General features: G+C 51.7%; 2 protein-coding genes and 1 long non-coding RNA gene across 3 annotated transcripts in view; 1 reads left to right on the forward strand and 2 right to left on the reverse strand.

The window, feature by feature from the left end:
* Positions 1 to 9,468, reverse strand: ITGB1BP2 (integrin subunit beta 1 binding protein 2). Its single transcript, XM_019536346.1, has 11 exons — positions 8,197 to 9,468; positions 7,232 to 7,281; positions 7,001 to 7,057; positions 6,061 to 6,209; positions 5,809 to 5,927; positions 5,479 to 5,537; positions 4,960 to 5,030; positions 4,450 to 4,552; positions 3,983 to 4,102; positions 1,506 to 1,568; positions 1 to 715 (listed from the first exon to the last, which is right to left on the reverse strand). Exons 1-11 carry the CDS (start codon positions 8,258 to 8,260, stop codon positions 461 to 463), a joined length of 1,110 nt encoding a protein of 369 aa, XP_019391891.1. The 5' UTR covers positions 8,261 to 9,468; the 3' UTR covers positions 1 to 460.
* LOC109310962 overlaps positions 7,288 to 26,861 on the forward strand; it is a 23,024-nt gene continuing 3,450 nt past the window's right edge. Inside the window, exons 1-2 of the long non-coding RNA XR_002101353.1 lie at positions 7,288 to 7,408; positions 26,312 to 26,316. This is a non-coding gene — a long non-coding RNA (uncharacterized LOC109310962). The remainder of the gene's footprint in view (positions 7,409 to 26,311; positions 26,317 to 26,861) is intronic.
* Positions 10,196 to 26,861, reverse strand: part of LOC109310960 (mitochondrial ornithine transporter 1-like) — a 19,071-nt gene continuing 2,405 nt past the window's right edge. The window contains exons 2-7 of the mRNA XM_019536347.1: positions 14,262 to 14,374; positions 13,208 to 13,466; positions 12,785 to 12,925; positions 12,000 to 12,172; positions 10,953 to 11,111; positions 10,196 to 10,749 (exon numbers count right to left, since the gene is read on the reverse strand). Of these exons, the coding sequence (XP_019391892.1) occupies positions 10,622 to 10,749; positions 10,953 to 11,111; positions 12,000 to 12,172; positions 12,785 to 12,925; positions 13,208 to 13,466; positions 14,262 to 14,331 (930 nt within the window). The 5' untranslated portion in view covers positions 14,332 to 14,374 and the 3' untranslated portion in view covers positions 10,196 to 10,621. The remainder of the gene's footprint in view (positions 10,750 to 10,952; positions 11,112 to 11,999; positions 12,173 to 12,784; positions 12,926 to 13,207; positions 13,467 to 14,261; positions 14,375 to 26,861) is intronic.

Consider the following 26,861-nt stretch of genomic DNA (forward strand, 5'->3'; position numbering starts at 1 on the left):
CTGCCCCGGGAGGTGGAAGAGCCAGTCCCTGCGCGCCAGGTCCAGAGCTGTAGCACAGGGGGGGAGGAGATGACAGGCTGGGAACAGGTACCAGAGCCACAAGCTGCGCTTTCCAGTGGGAAATCGGCGCTGGACAATGCAGCTGGGCTCCGGGTCTAATCCTGCCTCTCAGCACAAGGGATCAGGCAGAGTCACGCAGGGAGGGCAGGACCTGGGGTAGTTTGTCCGAGGCAGGTTCCTTGCCTGCTCCTCCCGTTCATCTTGCCTGTGCTGAAAGCCCAGCAGGGGCCAGAGGGATGAAAGAAAGCGAAGCCCAAGCTCCCCCCACAAGCAGATAGACATTCAGAGCTGGGCCTGCATCTTCAGGAAGCTGTCAGATCCTCTGGAGATGGAGCTGGGCTCCCCACTCATCCTAGGAAGGAGCTGGCCCAATCCCTCCTAAGGAGAAGCAACCCAAGCCTCATTTGCTTGCTGCTCCTTCCACCCCCTCCTCATCTTCCTCCTCAGACCAGCTCAAGGTGTCATCGGAGTCTTCCCAGTGAGCTCCTTGCGGTGCTTCTGCTTCCACTGCATGTTTCTCAGGCTGCTCCCCTCCAACCTGGGACCTGTTGTGGGGATGCTCCAGTTTGCCCCATGGCATGGGGCTGGCCTTGCTCAGAGTGATCTCTACCTTGGTGGGCACCATGTTGACAAAGCTCTTCTCCACCTCAATGACCTAGGGAGAGCAGGGGGAGGCTGGTCACTGCCTGGCATGTGCTCAGCAGCCATCACCTGTGCAGGGAAGGGTCTCTTCCTTCAAAGGGCCTTGCAAAACCAGCAGTAAAAACATTTGCTTTTTTAAAAAGTGCCTGGAGGAGATGCTGCAGGAGGAGGATGGGACAAAGGTGGCAGAAGTGGCTATGGGGTGGAGGGCGCTGCCTGCTTAGGATGGCGCAGCAACACGGCAGATTGGTACCACAGAAGAGGGAGCTCAGGCTGCCTGTCAGAAGAACAGGGAGGCATGGTGGAGCACTGCTTCCTACCCTTGGCTATCCTGGACTTTCCACGCAGCCTGGTGCAGGTCTGATCACAGCCTCAGGCCATCACTTCCCTGCGTGTGAAACAGGAATGATGCCCAACTCCCTGCCTGCTAGCTAGCAACTACCCATCCAACACAACCCTTGGAAACTCTGGCTGTCATGAGCATGGTGTCAGTGTAGCTGGGACGCAGCACAGGGGAAAGGGACAAAAGAGAAAAGCGGTAGGGTAGTGACACGGAGACTGCGTGGCCTCAGCCTCCCGTGCAGCAAAACTAACATCTGCATCCAAGTGGAATAAGGCAGGCAGGGAACGGGGCTGAGCTCAGGCCCTGGGCACAAGCGACTTTCCCTGGGGGTTTCAGCTCAGTCCAAGCCCTGTGAGAGCTTATGCATGTGCTCTGCTCTGCTGGGGGACCAGCTGTTTCTCTGGCCCCAGCCTAGATGCAGTCTGCTGGAGTACTGAGATCTGATCTGCAGGAGCCTTACCCCCCAGAGATCCAGCTCTGCCTGGAAAACCCTGTTCCCTTCGAAGGTGATACGGACCTCAAGCTGAAAGAGAAGAGCAAGCAAGAACACACACACCAGGGGGGTGTCTCTCAGACTTAGCTGCAGGGACAGCACAGTCTGGGCCCCCATTTCACAACTCCCCATAATGGCCCTCACACACTGACGGTTTCTAGGTATAAAATCTGTCCCCACCCAACCTCACAAGCAAGACCCTGCATGCAGTCTGCAAAAGCAGGGAAGGGAAGCCAAGAGGAGAAGCCAAGGAATGAAACACTGATGGATGGATGTGGAATAACTTAAGCTGCTCGCTGCCTTGTATTTGTGGGTTGCAAGGGAGGGGCTTGCAGCCTGGCAATCTGAAGTCCATGGGGGCATTTGTGAGGGAATAAGAACATAGGTAAAATGACTGCTAACGCCCATAACAGCCCCCTCCTTGTTCCTGCACTTAAGAGGGTGACAAAGGGTGCCCAGTCTCCCCTCTCTGCCTGCTCACTACACTTTACTATTACTTATCTTCATGGTGGGGGAGTGGCAACTTGAGTCAGCAAATCAGGAACAGAGGTAGGCACCTGGTGTGGACATCGCTGAGTTGTAGGATGGGGAAAGCGCCGGAGGACCAGGCACTGCCCATGCAGATGCCAACCACACTGCCCACACCTCCAGCCTTCATGGAGTTTCAGGGCAACTAGCTGTACTGGGGTGGCTGGGGCCAACATTCTTTGCAGTGCCAAATCCCACCCATACATTGCCTTTGTTGGGTAACAGGTGCAACCAGGAGACGGTGTGGAGCATGCATCCTGCAGCCCTCCTGAGGCCATGCCAGGCACCTGTAACCCAGCACATGATGCAGGGTAGTGCAGATCTGCCCCTGGCAGCAACCTGCTGATACCAAGAGCCAAGGCTTCCGTCAGGGTGATGAGACATTCTAGAGCATAATGCAAGGGAAGATGCTGCTAAAACTGTCACTGCTTTACTTTCCAGTCTTCTGGAGGGCACTGAGGAGAGCAAGAGCATAGCTGAGGAGGTGAGGTGCTATGGCTGCTAGATTCTGACCCTCTTTCCTCTAAAACTAGGACTCCAGCTTCTAGGACAGTAGCTGAATGCCCCAGTCTGCACCCCACCAGCCACACCGAGGCAAGCAATGGGCCCCCTGAGCTGCATGCCACCTGGCTGCCACCCCATCCCCCACACCTATGTAGGCCCTGAATCACCCTCAGCAACCTGGGCTGTGCCATGCTGCATTGCCTCACCCCCTAGGGCAGAAGCAGGCAACAAAAGCCAGAGGAGAGATGGGGAGCCCAGAGACTGGCTACTGATGTGGGGAATGGTGGCTGGGCAGGGTCTGTGGGGCTACAACATAACCCCTCACAAGCCAGGTGTGGCCCATGGGCTGGCAGTTGGATAGCAACACTAAGACAAAGCAGCCCAGAGAGAGAGAATGGAAAGAAAAGAACAGCAAGAGGCTAGCTGCAATTGGTAGGGACAGCCATGCCCCTTCCTCTGGCTCTGTCTGGTCAGGATGTTTCTCAAGATGGTGAAGGCCCAATGGTGCCACAGTGGATCCCTGGGAACAGTGGCAGCTTTCAGTGTTCAGGCTTGTTCCTTCAGTGACCCTAGATAATGTCCAAGAAGTGGCAGCCTCATCCCATTAATAGTAGCCAATCAAAGCACTTAACTAGACGCAGTGTTAACCAGAGCCACATGTCTTCAGCTCCTTGTCTCGCCAGCCTGTGACTACCAGAAGCCTTGAATATCCCTTAGTGCGGGTGTCTAACTCAAGACAATGCAGTTAGCACATTCACTGCCTTTCCATAACTCTGTCAGAGGCAGACACAAATTTCAGTTGCCTTGGCCAACTGAGAGCAGTAGGCTTCTGCATAGCACCCCTTGCCTACAGCCCTAACAAGCCTGGCTGCAAAGGGAAACAGTGATGGAGCTGCCCTTGGGGCTGGGACTCTGCACAACAGACCCCAGGAGAATGCAAGCTAGAGAAATCAGCCAAGCCCCTTTCAGGCAACCCTGCAGAACCCAGATCCTCCTCCGTCAGGGCAGTCACGTCCTATGATAGCTGTTGCCTGAGACAGCCAACGGCCTCAGCACAGGTAGCTGGGCATGCCATCTTGCCCCTTTCCTAAGAAATGGGGTATTGTCTATAGCAGGATTACCCCACAAACACCAGGGCCAATGGCAGGTCTCTGGGGAGCAAGTAAAGAAGTCAGATGGACTGAGGCAGAGGAGCCACTATCTTGTCTTTCCATGGGCATCAGCCCAGAAATCTGGGCAGCATGCAAGCCACTGCTCCAGGATGTTACTGCAGCATGGAGCGTCTGGATGGCACCAAAGATGCCTGGCTGTGCCAGCCTTGCACGCCTTGCCTGTGGCTGCGAGCATGGGGGAGCAGGCAGCTGGTTAAGTGTTCTGTACGTCCCAGCCAGTTTGTCTGGGACTCCACCTACCACCGTGCGATTGGCCTTCACAAAGCTGAGTGCTGGAAGAGGGTTCTTGGCATAAACGGTCACCACCACTTGGCTGCTGGTCTGATGCCAGTCCTGTCGACAAGACACCAGCTTCTTGTCCTGGTGAGGAGAAAAGTTGGTTACTGACGCAAGCCACCAGCACACCAGGGCCTGTATGTTGTGCACCAGGGGCCAGGGGCCAATTCTCACTTCCTAGAGACAGGTACAAGCTGCTTCCTGAAACAGTGGTGCTTCAGCCTGTGCTGCTTGATTGTGGAATAGGAGGCTGAGTGCGTGCGCACAGGGGCACACTGGGAATGGCCTCAGCTACGGCCCACGTGCACTTGCTGCCTGCGAGCACCTCAAGACCTCACTGGCCCTGCACTGAGCAGACAATTCAGAATGCCTTGTCACACGCTCAGCATCATGTGAGCCTTGGCTTGTGCACTTTCAGGAGCCCCGCTTACCTGTTTGTTTGTCCAGGCATGCATCCCAGTGCTGCAGCCCCGCTGCTCCAGAAATGCACTGAAGTCTGTAGTTTTAATTCCACAGCAACTCCAGTACTTCATCCTAGGGAGTGACCCAGGGAGGGACTGACCCAGGACTGCCCAGGGGACAAAGGACTCCAGGGCAGAGGGAACCTCTAGAGCTTCAGGGTTATAAACAGGTGGGGCTGGAAGACGTGAGCAGCTCAGCCACCATCCCTGGGGTTTGTATCTCCAAGCTGACCCACTGAGCTCCAGCAAGGTGCCTGGTCACCTGCAAGCCATTTGTGTGAAATGAGCCAGGCCATGATGACAACCAACAGGGCCTGCCCTGGCATCAGAGGAGGTACAGCTGGAAGGGCCCTGCAGAGCAAGCTCCTGCTTGCCTGAAGGACCCTCCTTGCAAGAGAAGTTCAATGCATGCATCCGCCTCCAGGGTAGCTCAGGGCTTCATATCAGTCTAAGAAACAGACTCAGAAGAACACTGCTTACCCCTCATGGAAGACAGGAACTCCTGGGTGGAAAGTACAAGCCTCCTTGTCACTCTCTGGCCCCCGGTACATCTGCAGGGCAAGCAGCAGAGATGGGTCAGCAGAGCTTGCAGCAGAACACAGAAGATAAGTAAGTGCACAATTGAGGCTAGCACTGCTCAGAGGCTGTAGTAGGCTGTCCCTTCCCCACTCCCTCCCAGGGAAAGTCAACTGACAGAAGCTCCATGGTCTGTGATGGGGCTGGGGCTGAGATAAGTGTCCAGACACTTTCCTGGATGCTTTTTTAGTAGCTGCTGAGTAGCAGGGACTCAGAGGGATGTTTGAACATGGCCTAGTGGACAGAGCACAGGAATGGACTCTGAAGACCTAGGCTCTCAACTTCCCTCTGCAATGCTGGGCAAGTTGCTGCCCTCTGTATGCTGTCAGTTCCACACAGACAATGACACTGACTTCCTCTGGAAAGACACCCTGGCACCCCAAATGCACTGACCAGGCACAGAACGTCACATGGCCAACTCACCACCTTGCAGCCGGGGTTCTGGCAAGGGGCTCCAGTTCTCACCTCTGGGACAGCCTCTGCTGCAGTCAACATACACAGTAGAGATCTTCACTCCCCAGGCTCAAGACAATCATCCCAGACCTCTGCCCACTGCCCCTAGCTGTAGCTGCTGTTCCTAGGAGCTCACACCACTGCCCTTGCCCTGCATCCCTGCTCACATCCCTCTCCCACCTCCCCACTAGCCTGGAGGCTGTATGCATGGCACATACAGCCTGAGAGTCGCGGGTCCTCTGTGCTTCCTGCAATGCACAGCCCCACGGCACCTTGTCAGACCCAGTTCCACCTTCTCACCCTGGCATGAGAAGCCCCCCTTTGGGGGCTGGTCTTCAGAGGTCAGATTCAGTTTCTCCAACACCTGCTCCAGAGACCTGGACACTTTAAGTGGCAGCTGCTGTCTCAGCTCATCAGAGCTGCAAAAGAAATTCAGCATAAAGAGGCTGTTTTTAATGCCATGCTGAGGCCAGCTGTGCCCGTCCCTGCCCAGAGGTAGCAGGGGCAAATGCTCCCTGCAAACCTTCTTGGGCAAGGAGCCAACCGGTTCACCTGGGCCTTTCCCGCTGCATCTTCTCTGCTGACTTTGGTCCTTGGACAATGAGTTCCCTGCCTAGCTTGGCCACCAGCTTGTCAGATGTCCCCACTTGGCTGAAGGGCTCAGGAGGCTTCTCACTGCTGTGACAGCCCTTGGTACAGCCCTGAAGGGAAGCGACAGAGAAAAGCCTGATGCAACTTTTGACCCCTTCACCCTGAAGCTTGTGGCCAGGCTGCTCCTGAAGCCCCCCGCGCCCAGTAGCCAGGACATGCATCTTACTAATTCTGTCCCTGATCTTTCGATGGGCAGTGGCTACAAACAGCAGAGACTTGCACCCTGCTGCTGCAGTCAAGTCATATGACAGATGCCCTCACAGCTTGGGGCCTCTCATCCTGTCAGATGAGCTTGGTACCAGCAGCTCCACAGCACCAGGTGCTTACAGAGGTCCTGGGGTGGAGGACAGGTAGTGCCATCCTGCAGTGACTCCCTATTTATCCAGCTGGACTGGCCTGGAATAGGGAAGGGGAGTTAGACATAGGGCCCATGAGCTGGATCCAGTCTGAGAGGCAGGGTCATCTGGCCCATGGACTTTTCTGCTGCTCGTCATGGTGGCAGGGCGTCAGCCCCTGGTGCTGTTGGAGCTGCTCACGGTAACTCTCATAGAGCTATTGACTGCCACTGTGGGAAGCCTGCCACTGCAGCCAGAGCTCTGGCCACTGTAGCAGGGCTTCTTCCCATGATGCTGCTGGGGCTGCCCACATGAAATCCCAGCTGTGGCCCACAGGCATCTGAAAAGCAGCGAATGTAACTGTCCAATGGAACTGAGTTTGACGCTCCTGCAACTGGGGAAGCTGGGCAGGCAGGGCTGGGCTCAAGCAGACAGAGGATTTGGGGGTTTTGTTTCTGTGGACAGACACATCAGCTGTCTAAGCCAGACAGGGGGATGTCACATACCTTAATGGAAAGGAATTCTGAAAAGTCGGTGGTTCTTTTCTTGCAACAAGACCAGCCCTACGCACAAGGGGAACGCACACAGGATCAGGTGTTGAATGTCCCAGGGGGCTCCAAATTGTGTGCAAGAACACCCACTGCATGCCCAGCAGCCCCTTCCTCGGACCTGTGCCCCATGAGGTGTTCCCAGCACACACAACTCAGGCCAGCAGCCGCCTCAACTGCCTCGCTCACCTTCAGGGCATCGTGGAATATGGGGACGCCTGGGTGGTACACACAGGAACCTATGAGCAGAGACAAAGCAGTCAGCATTTCACAAGGAATCCTAGCAAGGCCCAGAAATCCCAGTGCTCCTGCCCAGCTCCCCCAGTGCCTCCTGCCAGGTCCAAACACCTGGGAACTGCCCCACAGGTGCTCCACTTGTCTTGAAGCCCATACCAGCCCAGCAAGATGCTTGTTTCCCTAGCATTGGACTATCAGATTCCACAGTGCATCACTTGCTCCCTCTGCTGCTTCCCTTGACCTGTTGGTCCAGGCAGGCGGATTTGGGGACTGGTGTTCCTCTTTCTCATGTCTACATTTTGGCCCTAACAGGAAGGTCCTCCTGAGCAGTCACTGCTCCTGCAGACACCCCTGGCTTTCCTTCCCTCCAGCCCCAGGGACCAAAGGGATTGCTCGAGGCCTCAGGAAAACCAGTCCAGGCTGGAAAGGACTGGTCTATGGGAGAGAACCTACCTGGCATCCACCAACCACATCTAGCCCACAGATGCACACAACAGAGACCCCCCCTGGTCAAAAGGGGACCTGGCCCTGGAAAATGCACCAGAGTAGTAGTGGCCTGGGAAAATGCTTCCAGAGATAGCTGGGAGTGGGGGCAGGTCATTTATGGTCTGTCCAAGAACCCCAGGTTACCATAATGGCACCCTGCGATTAACATCAGGCTTCTCTCCACATGCAGTTCAGTGGTGGGGCTTAGACGGCCACAGCTCAGAATGCAAATCCCATTCTACAGTTGGAAACGGCTGTTTCGCCACAGGCAGCTGACCTGACATCAGCAGGGACCCAGCTCACCAAGTTCCAGAAACCCCAATGGTTTAGTTTCCGTTACCTGGTACAAGGCAAAGGGACCTCCAGAACAAGCAGAGGGAAAAGGGCATAAATCTCAGCTTGCCTAATGCCTGCAAAACAAATCCACTTACCCTGGGAGTTCTTATCCAGGTCAAACCTTTGCCCACAGCCCTTATTGTAACACAGCAAAGCCATTTCTGTGGGTCACACACAAGGATCTCAACTCCTGCCCAGTGGCTGAAATGACTGCAAATCACATCCCCGCCTCCAGCAGCAATTAACTGAAACTGATTGTTCACCACCCAGCATCTGTGGCGAAGCTTCCAGCAAAGCAGAGAGAGGGGGAGGAGAAAGGGGATTTGTCTATCTTTAGAGGCAGCCCTGGGAGGTGGGGGGTCTTTGGCAACCAGAGAGCAGCCCAAAGATGGGCATGCAGGCTCAGCAGCTGGCTCAACCTGTCTGTCACTCTAAGCAGGCATTTCTGTTCTGCCTCCCCAACCAGAAAGCAAAGAGGCAGAGCAGCAACAGAAGGGGAAAGGAACACCACCAACCGAGGAGGCGGCCAAATTTATCACCTGACTTCTGTGCCTCCATGCAAGGCACAAACTTCAGCCAGGAGCCTGCAGTGAAACCATGCTCAGCAGGATGCCTTCCAAGCTTTCCTTGCTGCATGCAACGATTCCAGGCTGTTCACTCTGCTTACAGCAACATGGCTGCTCCAGCAACCACCTGCCCAGAAATCTGCAAAATTAAGTGGGCTTTCACTCCTGCCTCACCATCTGCTTGAAAGATCTTTGCCTGAAAGTATAGCTGTGAGTCTACGGAGGAATCTGGCCGGCCACCTCTGAATACCAACCATACAAAGGGGCTGGTGTCCAGAGATGCACACTGCAGCACAGGATGCTGTATAGAGAACACCCCTACTAACTAACCGGACAGACTCACAAAGGACCCACCCACAGGCCTACTTCAGATGCTGGTGCTTGGGTAGCACCCACATTTACATTTACATTTTCTAATTGCATCTTTCTCTAATTCCTCACCACGACAGGGAGGGGCTGGTTTCTGAGACAATAAACTAATGCAGTGGTTCTCAACCTCTGTAGACGCAAGGCACCCCTTTGTTAGACTCCAGACACCCTCAAAAATGCCATCTCTTAGTTTTCACTTATTTTTCAACTATTGAAAAAAAACAGCAATAATTCTGTCAGAAAGAACTCTGAGAGACCACAACAGGACACAATGTTTTTACACAAGAATGTCAGCAGTGCCAGACTGGCTCAGACCAATGGTGCATCTAGCCCAGTATCCTGTCTCCAGCAGTGGCAGGACTAGATACTAGAGAAAGAGCATTGAACTGGACAGATCTAGAGTGATGTCTCCCTGGCATCCACAATTATTGGATGAGAGAAGCCAAAGGAAACATCTCCACCTGTTTTGCTAAATAGCCAATAATAGATTGATCATGCATGAATCTGTCAAGTCCCTTGCTGAACCTGGCTGTGCTGTTTCTAATCGCTATGGATTCAGATCTGGAATCTCCAGAATTATCTTGCAGATCATGTTTGCACACCTAACAATGCTAGCACTCCACAACACCCTTGAAGGGATCTCAGGACACCCGAGGGTGCCACAGCACCCTGGCTGAGAATCACTCAACTAAAGCATCTACTCATAGGTAAAAGCACATTCCCAGTAAATGACCCTGTTTCTCATCTCCCCAGCACATGGAATTTTTTGTCTAGGACCCAGAGAAGGTCTAGACATTACAGAAGAAAGCACAGGTTGCAGAAGAGCGGTGGAGAAGACATTCTGGAGAGTGCCTACCACATTCTTGGAGCAGCTGACCAGGTATGGCTGGTCCAGTGAGAAAGGGTGACTGTGGGCTACACAGACATCAGCAGATAAATAGCACATATCTGGGTATTCATAACCTTTTTGTACAGGGTTCCACAAGATCCAGCACAGAGCATATTCCATGGACATCACTGGGCCCTTCCACAGCATCACCAAGAGAGCAATCAGGCCAGGCTCAGCTCCAAATACTCTCCAGGCTGCACTGCCAGGTCCCCTGTCCTCTGGAGACTGCCTATTCTCAGGGTCCCATCAGCCCCTGGAAAAACACAGAAGCCCTCTCCAAGCTGAGATTTTATTGAATTCCCACGAACACTCAGGAAGATTAGCTTTGTTATTTACACAAGGAAAAACATTTTGCACGAGCTGCTGAAGCCAGCAGGAGCATTGCAGTTCTCTCACTCCAGAGCACAGTTGAACACAGTAGCCTTGTTCTCAACAGACTGAACAGCACATGCCTTAGAGAAAGCAGCAGCCTAGGTCAAAGGGTGCATGGCTGCGCTGTCTAGGGGTGAGCCCAATCGCTGCCGCACTGAAATGGCTGAGCAGGTCACATGGCTCTTCTGATGATAGTCGCAGCTGTCTGTCCCCACCCAGCACCCTGAGAAACTTCACACATGGATTTGGCCTTGTCAGCTCAAGACAAGTCTCATATACAGTTGTCCTGATGCCCCTCCTGGGGTAAGGCTTTGACCTCCAATTTCAGGCTGTCCTGTCAAGCAGCTCCATTAGCCTTTTCCTGGTGACTTCATATGCAAGGAAGAGAGCTCCGTTGGAAGGGACTGCACGTATCACTGTGGGCATCAGTCCGCAGTAAAGAGGCACAAAACCTACAACACCAACGTCACAGTCACAAGAATGCTCCATCCTCAGGCTGGGCAAACAGAGCTTCTGGTAAGGAGTTGGCCATGGCCCAAGCCAGGAGACTCCACCACAGGGCCGCTAGAGACCTCCTCCTAGCTGTCCTCAAAGGGACTCCCACATAGGAGCCCTGGAAGTGGACTTGGGGACTGTGGCTGTCAGGGTCACTCACCTTCTGTCCTCAAAATGTGCAGTAAGGAGAGCAAGAAGCCATCCTGCCGCCCCGCCATGGACAGCACCTGGATCCGCGACTTCACCGAGTCAATGGGATAAACAGCCAGCCAGAAACAGGCGCCCCCAACCCCGCCACTCACTGTGAGAGGGATGGGACCTGAAACCCAACAGAGGGACAGGCCTCAGTGTGAAGATGAAGAAATCCACCAGAAACTGGCCCATGTCACCAGGAGTCGCACCCCAGCTCTTGCACAAGAAACAACCTTTCCTTTAAGGTAAGGGAATTTAATCTTGTTAGAGGTAGCTGACACAAGAGAAGCCATCACCCAAGGCACAGGGCTGCATGAGAGGTCCCAAGCAAGAACGAACTGAGAACAAAAGCAGGGACTTCCTGAGCTAGTCTGAAAGCCAGGCCCTGGGGCACTGGGCAGTGGAACAGTGCAAGCCAGAGGCAGAGTGCTCGTAGCATGGCCCCAGGGGGCCCAGGCAGAGCTCCTAGAGCATAGGGCAGCTGGCTGGAGAACAGGTTCAGATTTCAGGCCAGAGAAACCTGCATGCTTTCTTTGTAAGAAAAGGGTCTGCCCTAAGAAATAACTCATAATTAATTTTTCCATCTCCTAGAGCAAGGCCCCAAATGCCGGTCAGCTGCCAAGGGGTGACCTTCTAAATAATAAAGACCCAGGAACGAAGGGGGATGGACCCAAGACTGTGACACAAAATAGTCACTCCAGACACGTCCTTTCTTCCTCCAAGTGATCTGGCATTCCCTTCCGGGACCCAGGGTCTCCGCTTGGCCTAACCTTGCTGTTCTTGTCCTAACCCACGAGGTGCTGCTGCTTCTGTCATCATTTGCAGCTGATGGCTTGAACACATGTTCTTGTCCCTCTCACCCCTTTGACAGAGATCCCAGTGACTGGGACTAACACTGGCTCACTACATCTTTGTGAAGGCAACCGAATGACCCGGCTCCTTCCACTCTCCTGATTCCCTGCAGAGCACCTGGAGGGCAGATCTCCCTATTTCCCCCGTCCCCAGTGCTGTTTACCCAGATCTTCCTTGACCTTCCCAGCCTGAGTGAAGAAGCTTCTACTGACTTCATAGCCGCCAAAGAAGAAGAAGTAGCCAGGTACCTCCCGCAGCCATGTACTGGTCAGACCCTGGAAAAAGCCCAGCAGGCCTTCGGAGTGAAAGATGGCTTTCACCACAGCCCAGGTCGAGCTGCAAGAGAGAACGAGAGCAAGCCATCTGAGAGAGAAGCCACCAATGCCAAGCTGTGTGCATGACCTGGCCCAGCACGGCACTCTGTAGCTCTGAACCCTGGATGAGTCTGGTGCCCAGTACGGACTGGATGTGCTTCAAGCAAACCAAACCCCTCGTCCCCTTCCCATGGACATGCAAATGGTCCTCCCAATCTATTCCTTGGAAATATGGACAAAAAACAGACTGAAGGACAAGGGAGCCAGGGAATTGCAGCACCAGCGCTCTGTGCTGCGACATGGGAGCTACTCATGACCCTTGCCACAGTACACCACAGCATGCCCAGGAAAGGAGGAGGCTGTCTGTTCAGGGTCCAGAAAGGCTGGGGTTAGATTGTCTCATGAAGACCCACAGTGCTTGCAGCCTGGCCAGGAAGGATGAAAGCTAGTTGCAGGGCCCTGGCCAGGAGACACCCTTGGAAAGGCCACGTCTGCACTGCCTTTGTTCAGCACGCTGTGATTCAGCAGAGGGGAAGCATCTTGGCTGCTGCTTTCCCAGCCAGAAGGGCCTGAGACCCTCTTGTTTGTCTGTAAACACATCCACCCACTTCCCCAGGGGAGGCTGGACTTGTACCTGTGACAGGATATCGCTGCCCGCCCAGTTACTTTCATCTCATGCAAAGCCTGCATGCGGCACTTCACCAGCTCAGTGGGGCACAGGACCATGGAGGAAAAGACAGAGGAGAAGGAGCCAGCCAGCGCACTGTGCAGGTCACTGACATGAGAGGACACGGGACACACATATAGTGGAAGGAGCTCACTTCCTGCAGCATCCACCCTACAGGAGGTATGGGGCTTCATCACGCCCAACTGAGGAGGAGATTGCAGGGCCCCACATTGCCCATTGCAAAAGGCCACTCACCAAAGGAGTAACCAAGTCACAAACCTCCCAAAATGGGGGCATCCCAACCAGCACCTGAGTGCCCCTGTTCCATCACCCCACAGACCCCTGACTGCGGTGTACCCCACGCCCAAGAGCCCTGGGAGACACCCATACCTCAGCTCCTGCATGCTGCCCAAGCCAAAGAGCTGCCTGACCAGCTGCTGGCAGAACCCATAGCAAGCAAACAGCACGGCGTTCTCTGCCACATTGGCCAGCAGGGCTGGCAGGGTCCCCTGGTACAGCCCACGGAGCCCCTCCTGCTGGTACGTCCTGATCGAGCAGTCAAAGAAGCCCCGGTACATGGTGGGGAAGGTCTGCATCTTCACCTTGATTGTGTCAAAAGGCTGCCCACTCACCACGCATGCCACACCCCCTGCAGAGAGACACCCCTCAGTGCTCGCCGTGCACTCCCAGCACCTCAGCAGTGTTGCCAAATCCATTTATAATAAGCAGAACTGAGTTTGTTTTTTTAAGTCGCTTTTATTTTTTGAGTCATGGGTTGATAAGCACCCTCACCCCCACCCCTCCCCAAAATGGGTTGGGCTTGTTTTTAAAGGCAGCGCTCCTTTTCTTTTTTGAGAGACTTGGCAACACCGCTCCTCAGTGCCAGCCACTCAACCCATAGTGCCCAGTCCCAGCCCCTCAGTGTTGCCCACTCAACCCACCCATCCCAGCCCCTCTGTACTGGCCAGTCATCCCACAGGGCCCAGTCCCAGCCCCTCAGTGCCAGTCACTTGCACCATAGGGCCCAGCCCCAAAATACCAACCCCTCACATGACAAATCCCAGCCCTGGCCCCTCAGCGCCAGCCACTTGCCCAATCCCAGCCATTCACACAACACATCCCGGCCCCAGCCCCTCAGTGCTGGCCACATGCCAGGCCCCAGACCCCGCAGTGCTCAGGTCCTGTGTGGGAGCCCCCGTCGTCCCCGCCCCCCGTCCCACCTGAGGAGCTCAGTCTGCTCTTGAGCCTGGGCCTGCCTCCTCTCTGGGGAGTCGGGTTCAATCCCTGCTGCCTACAGCTCATGGTCCGTTCTCCGGGGCTTGGCCGTGCACTGGTCTTGGAGCTCCCGCTCTTCCCTGGCCATCTGGGGAGTCCTGACAAGCCCCCCCGTGGTTCTCTTAACCGCCCCCACCTTCCAAGACGGGTCCCCGTGGCCCACACTTACCTGCTGCCCCTGCAGCGAGGTGAATCAGTGCCTGCACCAGTGGGTGGCACTTGGCTTCTCCTGCGGACATCACAGCAAATGGGGCCACGCTGGGCCCTGGGGCAGGAGCTAGGCTGGAAATCAAAGATACTGGCAGCTCAATGGAGCATGGAGAGGTTGGTCTGAGACAGCAGAAGGGAGCACCATGAACACCCTGCTGTAGATCCCTCCCCGTAGCTGGTGTTCTAGGTCCCCTTGGAGTCAGAAGGCGAAGGCTTCCCCATAACAGGTGTAATAGTCAGCACCTGTAAGTGGCACAGGGCTAGGAAGGTTTGGGAAGACACTAGTGTACAGCGAGATGGGAGGGCACTGGGGGCAGAGAGATTTGGGAAAAGCTGTAGGGAACTGGAAGCTGTAATGGCTAGGGGAAAGGTTGTGGGGTTGCAAATTGGGCTGGACAGGCAAGACCGGGGTCACATGGAACAGGGCAAAAGCGGCTATTTCTGGGGTCAGGAGTAGAGACACTTGGGCAGGTGTGAAGATCTGGAATGGGAGATAGAGTGGTCCTGTTCAGTTCTGTCCATGGTGGATTAGGGCTGGAGCAGCAGCGCAGGCAAGGGAAGAAACACCTTAGCTGGGCTCAGGGCATGTTCAACACTGCTCCTCCCTGGAGCAGGCTGGTGAGCCAGGATCAGGGGTGGTACTGGGACAGTGGAAGCACTGAGGTGTGGGGCACAGGAAGACAGTGCTAGGTGTTGGGGTTTCTGGGTGTGGAAGAGCGTGCCAGCTAGGGGGCTGGGAAGGGCTGTCAAGTCAGGGCACGATGGATGGTCCTCCACCAGACTGCATTAAACCCGGATTCTGCTTACACAGATTTGTGCAGCATTCCCCATCTCCCAAGACTGAGACCTTCTGGGACACGTGACACTCCTCCAGGCCACGCCTGTGCTGCATCTTCAGCTGCAGCAGGAAAGATTTTTTTCTGAATGGTTTTTCTCCATGCCCTGAAGGGGAGCCCTCCCGTGGCCCTGACCCACCCCTGAGAAGCAAGAACACTGTTAGAGCACCACAAATAACAGTTTGCAGGTTTAAATCTTGTTAGAAAAGAATCTCTCTGATTTTCCTCAGTTATATAGTTCTGAACCAACTTCTACTGTGACTCAGTGCAAGAGGTGCAAAAACATGGACTCCATACATACTGCTGCTCTAACACTTGTATAAAGACCCCTTGGTCCCTGTAGGCTTTTGACTTTATCAAACGTTAGGCCCAGTGAAAACAACGTATCTATATGCAGCTGGAATCTGTAAAATCTACAAGTTTCACAAAGGGAGCACAGTTTAAATGGGCTAATTAAACAGCCCAAGCTAAGATGCCCTCAGCCCACTTCAGAGAACCTGTGGGCATGTTCGCGCAACTTGGAAGAAGCAAGTTTCATGTGGCAGTTTCTGTATACTCGGCATCCAGGCACAACTGACCTTGGGGACTTTCAAGATACAGACTGGACTGCTGTGATGCCCAGTCTGACTCCAGGTTACAGCTGTTCAGTCCAGACTACCCACCATCATTCAGGCTCCTTCAAAGAAACCCCTTCTCTCTCCACAGAGCCAATGTACAGGGGAACATGGAAGGAACGGGTTAGAGGAATCTGACAATCCTGAATAAGAAATTAGCTACCATATATCCCAGCAGCCAGTTTCCCCCAAAGCATCACACCAAGGGGAGGTAAGAAAGGGCCAACTGTGATGCATCCCTCTAGAGCAGTGGTTCTCAACCGCTTTAGATCTGAGGCACCCCTTGATAGACTCAAGGCCCCTCCATAACTTCTGTGAATTAAGCAGCACCCCATTTCAAAAACTAACTTATTACTTCCTTGCACAGGGGCCAGCCAGTGGGAGCAGAGCACAGGCAAGGCAGGGAGAGCCTGAGTATGCACTTATCTCCTCACACCTTGAAGCACCCTTTAAATCATCTTGAGACACCCCTGGATGCCCCACCATCCTGGTTGAGAATCACTGCTCTAGTGACACATTTAATGGAGCAGCAAAGTTGTTCCAGGCTCATACCTACCTCTAAGTAATTCAATCCCTCTCAGCCATATTTCAATCATAAAACAAATCAGTGAAGTCAATGGCTGCGGCCGTGCCAGCGCGTTGGGACATCCATAACCCCAGCCCAGCTGGAGAGATTTAGACTGTGGCTAATGTACAAGCAGAAGCTTGTGGACAGAGCCCATGGCTGGTGGAGCTTACTGCCCCTTTGACTATGAGTTCAATGTTTCAGGGTTACACCCTTCTCCTTTAGTTCATGACTTGTGCTCCTGCTGAATGCTGCCCTACAACTGCTGTCACCTCAACCTCCATGAGGATATGAAGCCTGAGTTAGTGTGTGCGCCTTAGAGCAAAGGAAGCAAAAAAAAAAAAAAACACCATACTGTCAAAAGAAACAGATAGGGCGAGTGGTGCATCAGCGGATACGTGCAGGAAGGACTGCTCTGATGAACCCTGCCAAGTGCAGTGAAGGAGCAGAGGCTGCAGAAGCACTGGTGTGAATGAGGGTCAGCATAGGACATACCCAGCGGTCCTCTCTGGCTGCCTGCCTTTGCTTATCAAAGAAAGCTCACTTACAAAAAAGCAAGGGAAGTGCAAAATGAGGATCAGCAGATGTGGAGACTGGATTACCTTACCTTCCCAGAGTATACCAGCTTCTACACAGTCCAACTGGGAATTCCTGTGGGAGCCAGACGAGTTGATGGCCGGAATTAAAGGAGCATGCAGATAACGATAACACAAAGGAACCAGAGACAAGAACATGGCAGAACGTGCAAAAATCTACTCACCGCCCTGAGGAATGGAGAACAAAGACACCTGTGCATGCAGGAGTTCAGCCTGAGACATCCTACTTCAGGGAAAAGCCTTGCGCTGGCTTGTGGACTAGTCATTTTAGCATCTAGTGGATACTTGCTCCCCTAGTCAGGACCCACTTTCCTTCCCTCTGGCAGCCAAATACTACCCCCAGAAGGGATTCCAAAGTCGCAGATTGGAAGAGCAATATTAGGAAAGCGTTTAACAGACTTCTGGCTTCCTTTAACATGAGTTGGCAGGCAAAGCAGAACAGGTGAAGCAGCTTGCCAGCCCTCCGTAGACCAGTTAAGGGCACCTCTGGGTCATGTGACCCAGCTCTGATTTTCTAATTCCAATACTGACCAGTCAAGATACTCCGTTTCTCTGAGCCTTTGGGCAAGCTACAGCCAGAATCCTGATTCTGGTGGCTTTGGGCTCCAACACGAAGTCACTCAAAGGAGGATAAATTTCCATATGATTAAAACACAACTCTTCTGGAGGCAGTGTAAGAGGTGAATTTCTACAAAGTGACGTGAGGAAGCAGCACAGCCATGAGGAGAGAGCAAAACTGGGTCATGTCACATGGCTGATATCAGAGGTGCTGAAGGTAAAGTCATAATCACCATGCGGGCCAAAGATGGATTTCTGATGCTGGGAAAGTGGGAAGTGGGTGAGTAGTCAGGATGATTTCTGAGCTGAGACACATCACAGTTGTAATTTCTTTCTGGCCCAAGCTCTCTCAGAAGGCCTAAGGTCTGTGCAGGCGCTTTTCCTTCAATCATGCACAGACATTTAAATGCATCTATGAAGGCAAGCAAGGTGTGCATGTGTGGATCTCTGCTTGCTGGGAACTGGCCTTCTCTAACTCTGTGGTAAAAGCAGAAGAAATCAGGGGGCCCTCTAGTATGGGATCTCAGCTCTAGCAGTGAATGGCCTACAGGAAGGCCCAAAAAATTAAATTAAGCATTCCATGAGGAAAAGCACACTTCAGGTCTGTGGGTCACAGGGGATGGTTCTAAACCAGGGGCGGGCAATTATTTTGGGCAGAGGGCCGCTTACTGAGTTTTGGCAAGCCATCAATGGCTGCATGGCAGGCAGCCCAGGGCAGATCAATATTAATTTTCTAAATTTTTTAGGGTTCCCGTGGGCGAGATAGAATGGCCTAGCAGGCTGCATCCGGCCCCTGGGCCGCATTTTGCCCACCGCTGTTCTAAACTCAGTAGAAGCAGCAATGTTTCAGTCTTCCTCCCTCCTGGAATGCTTTAAGCCACTGACCAGTTGGATCTAAGAGGCGCAGGGCCTGTCTGCAGGCCGGATCAGGCCCTGCATGCTCAATCTAGCAAGCTGCCCACAGGGCTCCCCAAGTCAACAAACAGGACAGCAGGGCAGTGGCAATTGGCTCCGCTGCTGTCAGATTCTCAGGCCTGGGAGAGGCCTGTAGGTTGGATGACATCAGCCCGTGGCCAGATCTGGTCCACGCTGGGGGTTGGGCACACCCGGTTTAGCCCAGTCCACAACAGTCGAGCGTGCCACACCGATTCATGTCTCAGCACGGCAAAACCAAGACCATGGGACTGCCACTCTCACATGGGCCTGTGGTCTCCCTAGTGCAGGGCCCCGTCTGCAACAGCTGCCAGCACCTGATGTTTCAGAAGAAACCGTCAATGACAATTATGCATCTATGGACGTTCTTTATTCAAAACCTTTCACCTTTTTAAATGCTATTAAGCTGTTAGTTCCTATCATATGGCAATGGCAATTTTAAAGGCCGTGCAGTGTTTTTAATGGATTTCCTTTCATCACTTCAACACTGGTCGTCTTTAATTTCATGGTCTTTCCATTCTTCTGTTTTGCTCAGTGGAGGTAGACAGGAATGCCATAGTGAACTCTGCCCCCAAAATCGCAAATTATCATTTGTACATAGTTCATCAAATCCAGTCTCACTTGTCTCCCCCCAAACTTATCAGTCCTAACCTTTTTAATCTTTCATCATCTGAAAGGTTTTCTGACCTCTGTTCTAGCCCTTTTTCTGGGCTCTTATTTCTTTGTAATCTCTGAGAGATGGGTTGACCGAGGTGAAAACTGTATGAAGTCAGAGTACACCATTCATTTAATCACATTAGAAAACAGTTCCTTCTCCTTTTCTTCATGAAACACAATCATTTGTGCTTGTTGACCAGGAACTAAAAAAAATTCTGAACAAAGCTGTGGTCTCCAGAGATTCACAGCATTTTCTGAAACCATTTTGCATCCATCAAAATTGTGCGCTGCAAAAGCACACCAGTTCGCTTCTGCTAGCCCAGCACTTCTCCTACAGTTTCGCCTTTCACTATATTTGACTTGGATAATTACTCCTTTTCTTGTTAGAGATCAGTGTGATAATTGTATTAGCCGTCTCATCTTCTCCTTTGACAGAAATCATGTAAAATTTCACTTGAACACAAACACTCCTGAACGAACAGCAGCAAAGATTCCAGAGCTGCTGTTTGCAATGTCTAGTAAGAGAGAGCTGCAGGTTGTAAAGTGTGTTACCAAAGCTGGGACTGGTCCTTACACGCTTCTTGAGCAGATCCAATACAGGTTGGTTTAGTTCCAAGGCTGCACAGGTCAGAGAAGTACTCCTCCACTTGGACAATACTCAGGAATGGGAAATCAGTATGATCACAGTCGGCAGCTTATCCTCTGCATTAGAAGATGCCCTTTCTTGCCTTCCTGATTTGACTCAATTACTGTTCCTTACCCAGTTGCGTATGGAAAGCATGCTCTTCTGGCTGCTTGCATAAAAGCTGCCAGCACACTTATGCTTCTACCTTTTACTTCACAGCAACCACCAACATGGATAAGATGCCTCCCTTTCTCCCCACATAGTTCCAAGAACATACATCCCACATAGTTCCAAGAACTTAAACCCTCTGTGTTTATTACTGGATCCTGGGCACAAGAAAGATAAATCTTCCACCCTTCTGATACTGCAGAGAAAAGATGTTAAAGAATTAGAGGGAGTTCAGAAGAGGGCAAGGAGAATGAATAGGAACCTGAAAAAGCTCTTGTGAAGAGAAGCTGTAAGGCTTGAGATTGTTTACGTAGAAAGAAGAGAGGTGAGAGATCATATAGACATATATCAAATAACGAATGTCTGCAGAAAGCAGGGAGAACTCCTGCTCTCATCTCGTCACACAAGGAGCAATTCAACGACACTGAACATGTTCAGCAAACTCAAAACAGGTAAGAGCAGTGATTCTCTACCAGGGTGCCACAGCATCCCAGGATGCCTTGAAATCCTTTCGGGTGGGACATGATATTAGTACTGGTGGGGTGTATAAACACGATTCACAAGATAAACCCAGAGACTTTAAATAGGAATCCAGACTGCTTAATACATTCTGCTCTGTTATGGTCTTCCTGAGTTTTCTGCAACAAAAGAATTGCTCCATTTTTTTCTGTAGCCCCAAAATTAGTGAAACTAAAGAGCTGGCATTTTCCAAAGGGTGCCTGTCTTAGAAATGGGGTTTGAGAGTGCAAATTTTGCACATGGGATTAAACTGTGGGACTCACTAAGGCCAGCACGTCCGCTGGGTTCAAAGAGAATTTGAAAAGTGGAAAGAAGTGTTCAGCACTAATTAGCAGACCTAATACTAATAAATGCTGCCAGGGCGTACATCATGCTTCAGGGCTTAAGACACTCTCCAATAGGGGCCAGGAAGAACCCAATGGGTGCAAATGATTCCACCTCTGCCTTTACGCAGGGTCCTTAGCTCTCCCCTAAGGCAGCTGGTGTTAGCTGCTGTTGGGAGACAGGCACTGTTTTAGATGGACCTGAGATGAGGCCTAGTAAGGCAGGCCCTAGGCAAGGGACAACCAGCGTAGGAAATGGCATCCTGGTTGCAGCTCAACCTTCTGGCAACTGTGTATAAAGCACAGGAGTGGATGGGGTTTCCTGGACTCCTGCTAGCGCACTCGCAACGTCATACAATCCTGTTCATAACTCGATCAAGCTCCTCTCAAAGCCAGTAGTGTTTCTGGTTTAAAGAAGCTGCCCCACCAGCAATTCTATATCTAATAAGTGGAGCAAATCTGGATCAGGATTTTGGAGACCTAACTCCGTCCGGAAGGGAAAGGAATAGCAGCCACCTCCAATGCCATAATGAAAAATAAGGCTAAGTGAATGGCTCTTCAGTCTTTGCAGTCAGCATGAGCTCTGCACAGAGACCAGGAATATGTGGGGCTGATGCTCCTCTCAGATCACCTCTCTCTGGGGAGATGACAATACGCCCCTGCCCCCTCTTCTCCTCTTGCTGATGCAGGCTCTTGTGTCTCACTCTCTAGCAGGCAGCTCAGCATGCATCTGCCCATGGTTTCATTCCACCCTTTCCAACAGTTCTGTGGCTGAGGCAGACAGAAGTTCTTTCAAGGCAGGACTAAGGACTCTCTACTCCCCTCTCCTAGGCAGAGTGGCTACAGGAACCCTCACAGTTACTTTTAGTACAGAAAACTGGGGGCTGCGCCCACGTTCAGAATAAAGCACAGATCCCCATGCCCTCAGCTCTCCAGAGACGCTTTTCATGAGAAACTGGCCCTACTACTCTCCTTCTCTAGCCCCCAACATCTTGCCCCTAAGCAAAGAGACATGATCCCTAGGAACAGGTAGTATTGAGCCAAAGGCTCCAAAGGAGACAGACATACCATGACCTTGATACAGGAGGTGCAGCCTTGAACAGCAGCTGTCTTAGGTGAATAGGAATGTAAGGTGAATACAGGACCACAGGAAACCAATGGCACTATCTAGGTGAGATACAGGACGATATAACAGGGTTGAACCAGCATAACCCTTATAACCTGACAGGGTTCTTTGAAAAGTTAACAATGCAGTCAATAAAGAGAGGTGACATGGGGCAGGTAACCTTGCGCAGCTTTAAAAAAAAACCCACCAAAAAACAAAAACTGATAAAGGCAACTCGTAAAATACTTAAGGGAAAAAACAGCCATGACGTAGTGAGAAATATAGAGTTATACAGTTAAGTGACAAGATATGCTGCCCCCACCCCCCTTCACTGTGCTCCAGATTTTAGGATTAGGTTTGTTGCATACCATGTTATTCAAGGGACCTGATACCTGGGTTCCTGGCTCTATATTTTTCTCCACCTATGCTTAAAAGCCAAGGATGCTGCAGGGTTGGTAAGGCCTGGCTTACAAAGACAGAATGGTGAGATGAAAGCAGAGCAGAGAGAAGCTGGTGAACACTGCTTGCATGCTCCACAGCTTTGCAAAAGGCCAGTGCTTTGCAGACTGTGTGGACAGCTTTTCTGGTTCTCTCTCCTACCTCAGAGACTCCAAAGACATGGCAAGAATAGCCCCCACTGCCCCTCTGATCCTTCCAGGTACTTGGGGCATGTGGTAGGGAGTACGACCATGCAGAGGCTCCATGCTAAGGACACCTGACAAGGCACTTCTAGGTCTTTAAGCATCCTGTGCATGCTCCTTCTTGTGGGATTGTGCCCAGCAGTGGCATCCCAAGGAAGGACATGCTCAGGGGACAAGGACAGATTTACTAAAGCAAGAATCAGTTTCATATGCCAGGTCAAAACTGATTTCAAGAAACAGTGAGTGAGGAAGTGACTTAAAATATGTATAGAGTTTTAGATAACAAGCTTGCAACAGTCCATGATACAGGTCATGTGAAAGCTGCTCTGGGAGCTGCCCCAGGCCTACCTCAGCACATTTGGTTACCTCTAGGTTTTCAGACACCTACCAAGTTGCAAACATGCAGTCTGATTCCTTTGGACAGTCATGGCCTATCCCCTGTATGCACCTAAAGTCTCAGAAACCTTGGACAGGTTTGGTCCTGTACATGACTAGATCTGAAGACAGAGACAGTAATCCATGTTAGCCTGCAATAATCAGAAAGAAGTAGCACAGGGTGGCCTCTAGTTTCTCTTCAAATGGCATTTGATAAAGCTATTGCCTACAAAAGATCATGCCACTGAACCAGTTAGTCTCTTAGAGGCTATCTTGCATGACTCTGGCTGATTTACTACCAGAGTCAGCATACTAAGAATGGGGCCTCACTGTGCCAGGCACTGTAACAACACAGAATAAGAAAGTGCCTATCCTGAAGAGTTTACAATGTAAATAGATAACACAGGTACAGCCTGGAAAAAAAGGTAGAACATATAAGCAGAGCTAACTATGCAATACAGCAGATGTCATGCTAACACATTCCATGTATTTCTGACTATTTTAATCGTTTCAGTGGTGATACATTAGATATAAAGTCGAAGGAAAGGAAGGAGCTGGAAACTAAGGAAAAAAAGAGTTGAAGAAAGCAGCTGGTTAGCACAGGGGAGCCTTCAGAGAGAAAACTCAGACTGCAGTTTGAGCATTGCTAGTCATTCCTGCAGATGCTGTACTGATCTCAGCTTCTGGCTGGCTCCACCCTGCAGTTTCTTCCCCAATGGCTGCACGGCAGGAAGAAGATGGGAATAAACAATTTATACATTTGAGGCATATGAAGTACTTTTAGAAATTAGACTTTTGGACTTAGGATGAGAATACAGAAAGGAATACTTTTTTTTTCTGTATTGAATATAGTGCATACAAAATACAGCCATTACTAGAGGTGTAGATACATCAGTTGTATATCATATCAGCACCAATAAAAGGAAAATTAACATTATTGACAATTGGCTTTTTTTGGCTGGAGTACCTAATAATTACTGAAAAATGCTGCATGCATGCACGCGGCCAGGAACGCAGTGCGGGGGCTCCCCATCATTGCGCTCACCCCTGGGGGAGATATGGGGGGAGCATGTGCCCCCCAGATCTGTGTATAAGGCAAGGGCAGGCTGCCTGCTGCAGGCTCAGGGCCAAGGACTGCATCAGCCTCTTCCCAACGGGGGGTAGGGCTGGGCTTAGGGCAGGCGGTGGCAGCACTGGGAGAGGGGAAGGCTACAGGGTGGGCTAGAGCCACCCCAAAATCCACCATAAGCATCCTTCCCAGCTCTGCCACCTGCACTGCCCTGAGTACAGCCCTGTCACTGAGAAGAGGCTGGTGCAGCCTCTGGCCCTGAGGCCACAGCAGGCAGCCCACCCTCACCCTGAGCACAGTCCAGGGGGCACATGCCCTACATGCCTCCCCCAGGGGTGCATGCACAAAGGCCTCCAATGTAACTTGATGAAAGACATCACTTAGTTGTACTGGTAAGGAGCCACTCTTGGCAGGGTGGTTTTTGCATGTTGAGCCTTGACAAACCTCAAAAGGAGGCAACATTTTGTTTGGGAATGAGAGCACATCCTTCTTCACATATGAAACTATGAAACATACAAAAAACACCCAAGACTGGGACAATGTATACAACTTTTTGAGAGCCCAGGTTGACAGGAATACAGGCACGGATGCCTTGACATCTCAGAAAGACATCTATGACAGGCGGCCATTCGGGGTAAAACCCAAGGCTACAGAAAGGACAAAGTGTAGGATACAGAAGCAAGAGAAACAGCTCGAACCACAGATTCATTAAATGAAATATGCTGATCATGAGAGTAATCCATCACTGGGAAGATGGCAGAAAGAATACAACTGGGCTGCTGAAAATCAGTGAGACCTGTCTCTGGGGCCCAGTAGGGAGAAGTATTTTCTTGCACCACCTGGGCAGCAGAAAGCCCCATATAAGGAAGTCATATGGATAACAGTATATGAGAATTAACACTCTTCTAGCAGGGCACTCAGAGAGCCACTCAGCTCAAGGATACTTATTTGCATACTAGTTCTGTATCCTGTGGCTCAAGAATTATAAATTGATAAGTTCCAATCCTAGATGACTAGCACAGCAGATAGAAAAAGGAAGGAATGTTTCTTATCTGGACTTCCCAAGAACATAAGGTACATACATTGACCTAATACTTCATGTCAGCAGGATACAGCTCTATGCTGTTCTCACCCTTTCAAGAACCTGCTGAGTCTCACAGGGGAGCAACCAGGACAAATGGCTCCATGGTCATGGCTTCCAGCAGAGCTTGGCTGATATCTTGGGATGCCCTCAGCCCAGTTTGAAACCTACCTTATTTAAAATGGGCCTTCACATACCTGGAACCACAAACCTGTGTCTGGAGACAGACCTTTGAGATTTCCCAGCCCACAGACTGAAACAATTAAGAGAGCTCTAAGGGTAGAGGAACTCCTGTACAAGACAGCATTCTTTTACCACGTAAGAACAGACATTTGTACCTGATCTCCCCTGTACTACCATCAAGAATAGGCACTTGGTGAAATTCGACAGCACTAGAGAGAAGATGGGTCTCAGAACCCAGTGCTAAGGAGGGCTCCCACAAAAAAGGTCATTGCCATGACCCACCCAACCCAGAGAAAGCATGCTTCTTTAGGCAATGCCGTAATCCTGTCTCAACTCTGAAAGCCAGCTCTACACGGATAGAGGCCACTGGATCCCTAGAGAGACTGGCGAGCTGGGAGAGACCCAAGATGTGGAGAGTTTCCTACTCAGCTCCAAGGAAGAAGACAAGGCCAGGGTGGCAGCAAGGGCAAATTGGCCCACAACAGCTACCTACATAAGTATGGGTACTGCAGCGGGGAGACCCCCTCTTTTTGGGTGGCTGCCATGTTCTTTCGGCCACTTGGTCCCTCGCATGCAGGGTTACTGCCCTCCTTCTCGGGGGCAAGCTAGACTCTACGGGAATGCCTGATTGCCAAAAAGGTGGCATACAACCGGTGGAAGGGGGGTGCTCTCTCGAAAGGAGTATACCTCCTCTGCTCGGGCCTGTAGGGGGGCTGTCAGGAAAGCTAAGGTAGACATAGAGCTAGGACTTGTGTCCAAAATCAAAGAAAACAAAAAGTCCTTTTTCAAATATATAGGGAGGATGAAGAAAGCACTGGGAAATGTGGGGCCCCTGCAAGATCCTCTGGGAAACCTGGTGGTTGCGCCAGAGGAGAAAGCAGACCTCTTTAACCAATTCTTCACCTCCATTTTCTTGGGCAGGGACCGGGACTTCCCCGCCGTGATGCAAGATGGACTTCGAGGGGAACGCCGCCAGACCTCAGGTTGGGGCAGACCGGGTTAGAGAGCTTCAGGAGGGGTCGGACATGTTCAAATCAGCGGGTCCAGATGTTCTCCACCCCAGGGTGTTGAGGGAGCTAGCAGGGGTTATTGCAGGGCCCTTGGCACGGCTTTACGAGCGCTCGTGGTGCTCAGGCCAGGTGCCAGATGATTGGAAGATAGCCAACGTGGTCCCCATCTTTAAAAAAGGGAGGAGGGAGGACCCAGGCCCATCAGTCTTACCTCAATCCTAGGGAAACTCTTTGAGAAGATCATCAAGGAGCACATTGCGATGGGCCAGCCTCAGAGATGATGCTCAAGGACAACCAGCTCGGTTTCATTAGGGGCAGATCATGTCAAACCAACCTGACTGCCTTTTATGATCAGGTCACAAAAGTACTAGATGCAGGTGTCGCCATGGACATAGTCTTTCTGGACTTCAGCAAGGCCTTTGACACCATCTCCCACCCCATCCTCATTAAAAAACAAGGTGACTGTGGCATTGATGCCTACACAGTGAGATGGATTGTAGATTGGCTGAAGGGACGCACTCAGAGGTTGGTGGTGGACAGGTCATATTAGACCTGGGGAGAAGTGGGCAGTGGAGTCCCCCAGGGCTCGGTCCTTGGGCCTGCGCTGTTCAATTTCTTTATCAGCAATTTGGACGACGGGGTGAAAAGCAACCTGTTTAAATTCGCTGATGATACCAAAATTTGGGGTGAGGTGAGCACGC

Source organism: Crocodylus porosus, unplaced genomic scaffold (genome assembly GCF_001723895.1).
Source record: "Crocodylus porosus isolate Cpor-Errol unplaced genomic scaffold, CroPor_comp1, whole genome shotgun sequence".
Classification (NCBI taxonomy): domain Eukaryota; kingdom Metazoa; phylum Chordata; order Crocodylia; family Crocodylidae; genus Crocodylus; species Crocodylus porosus.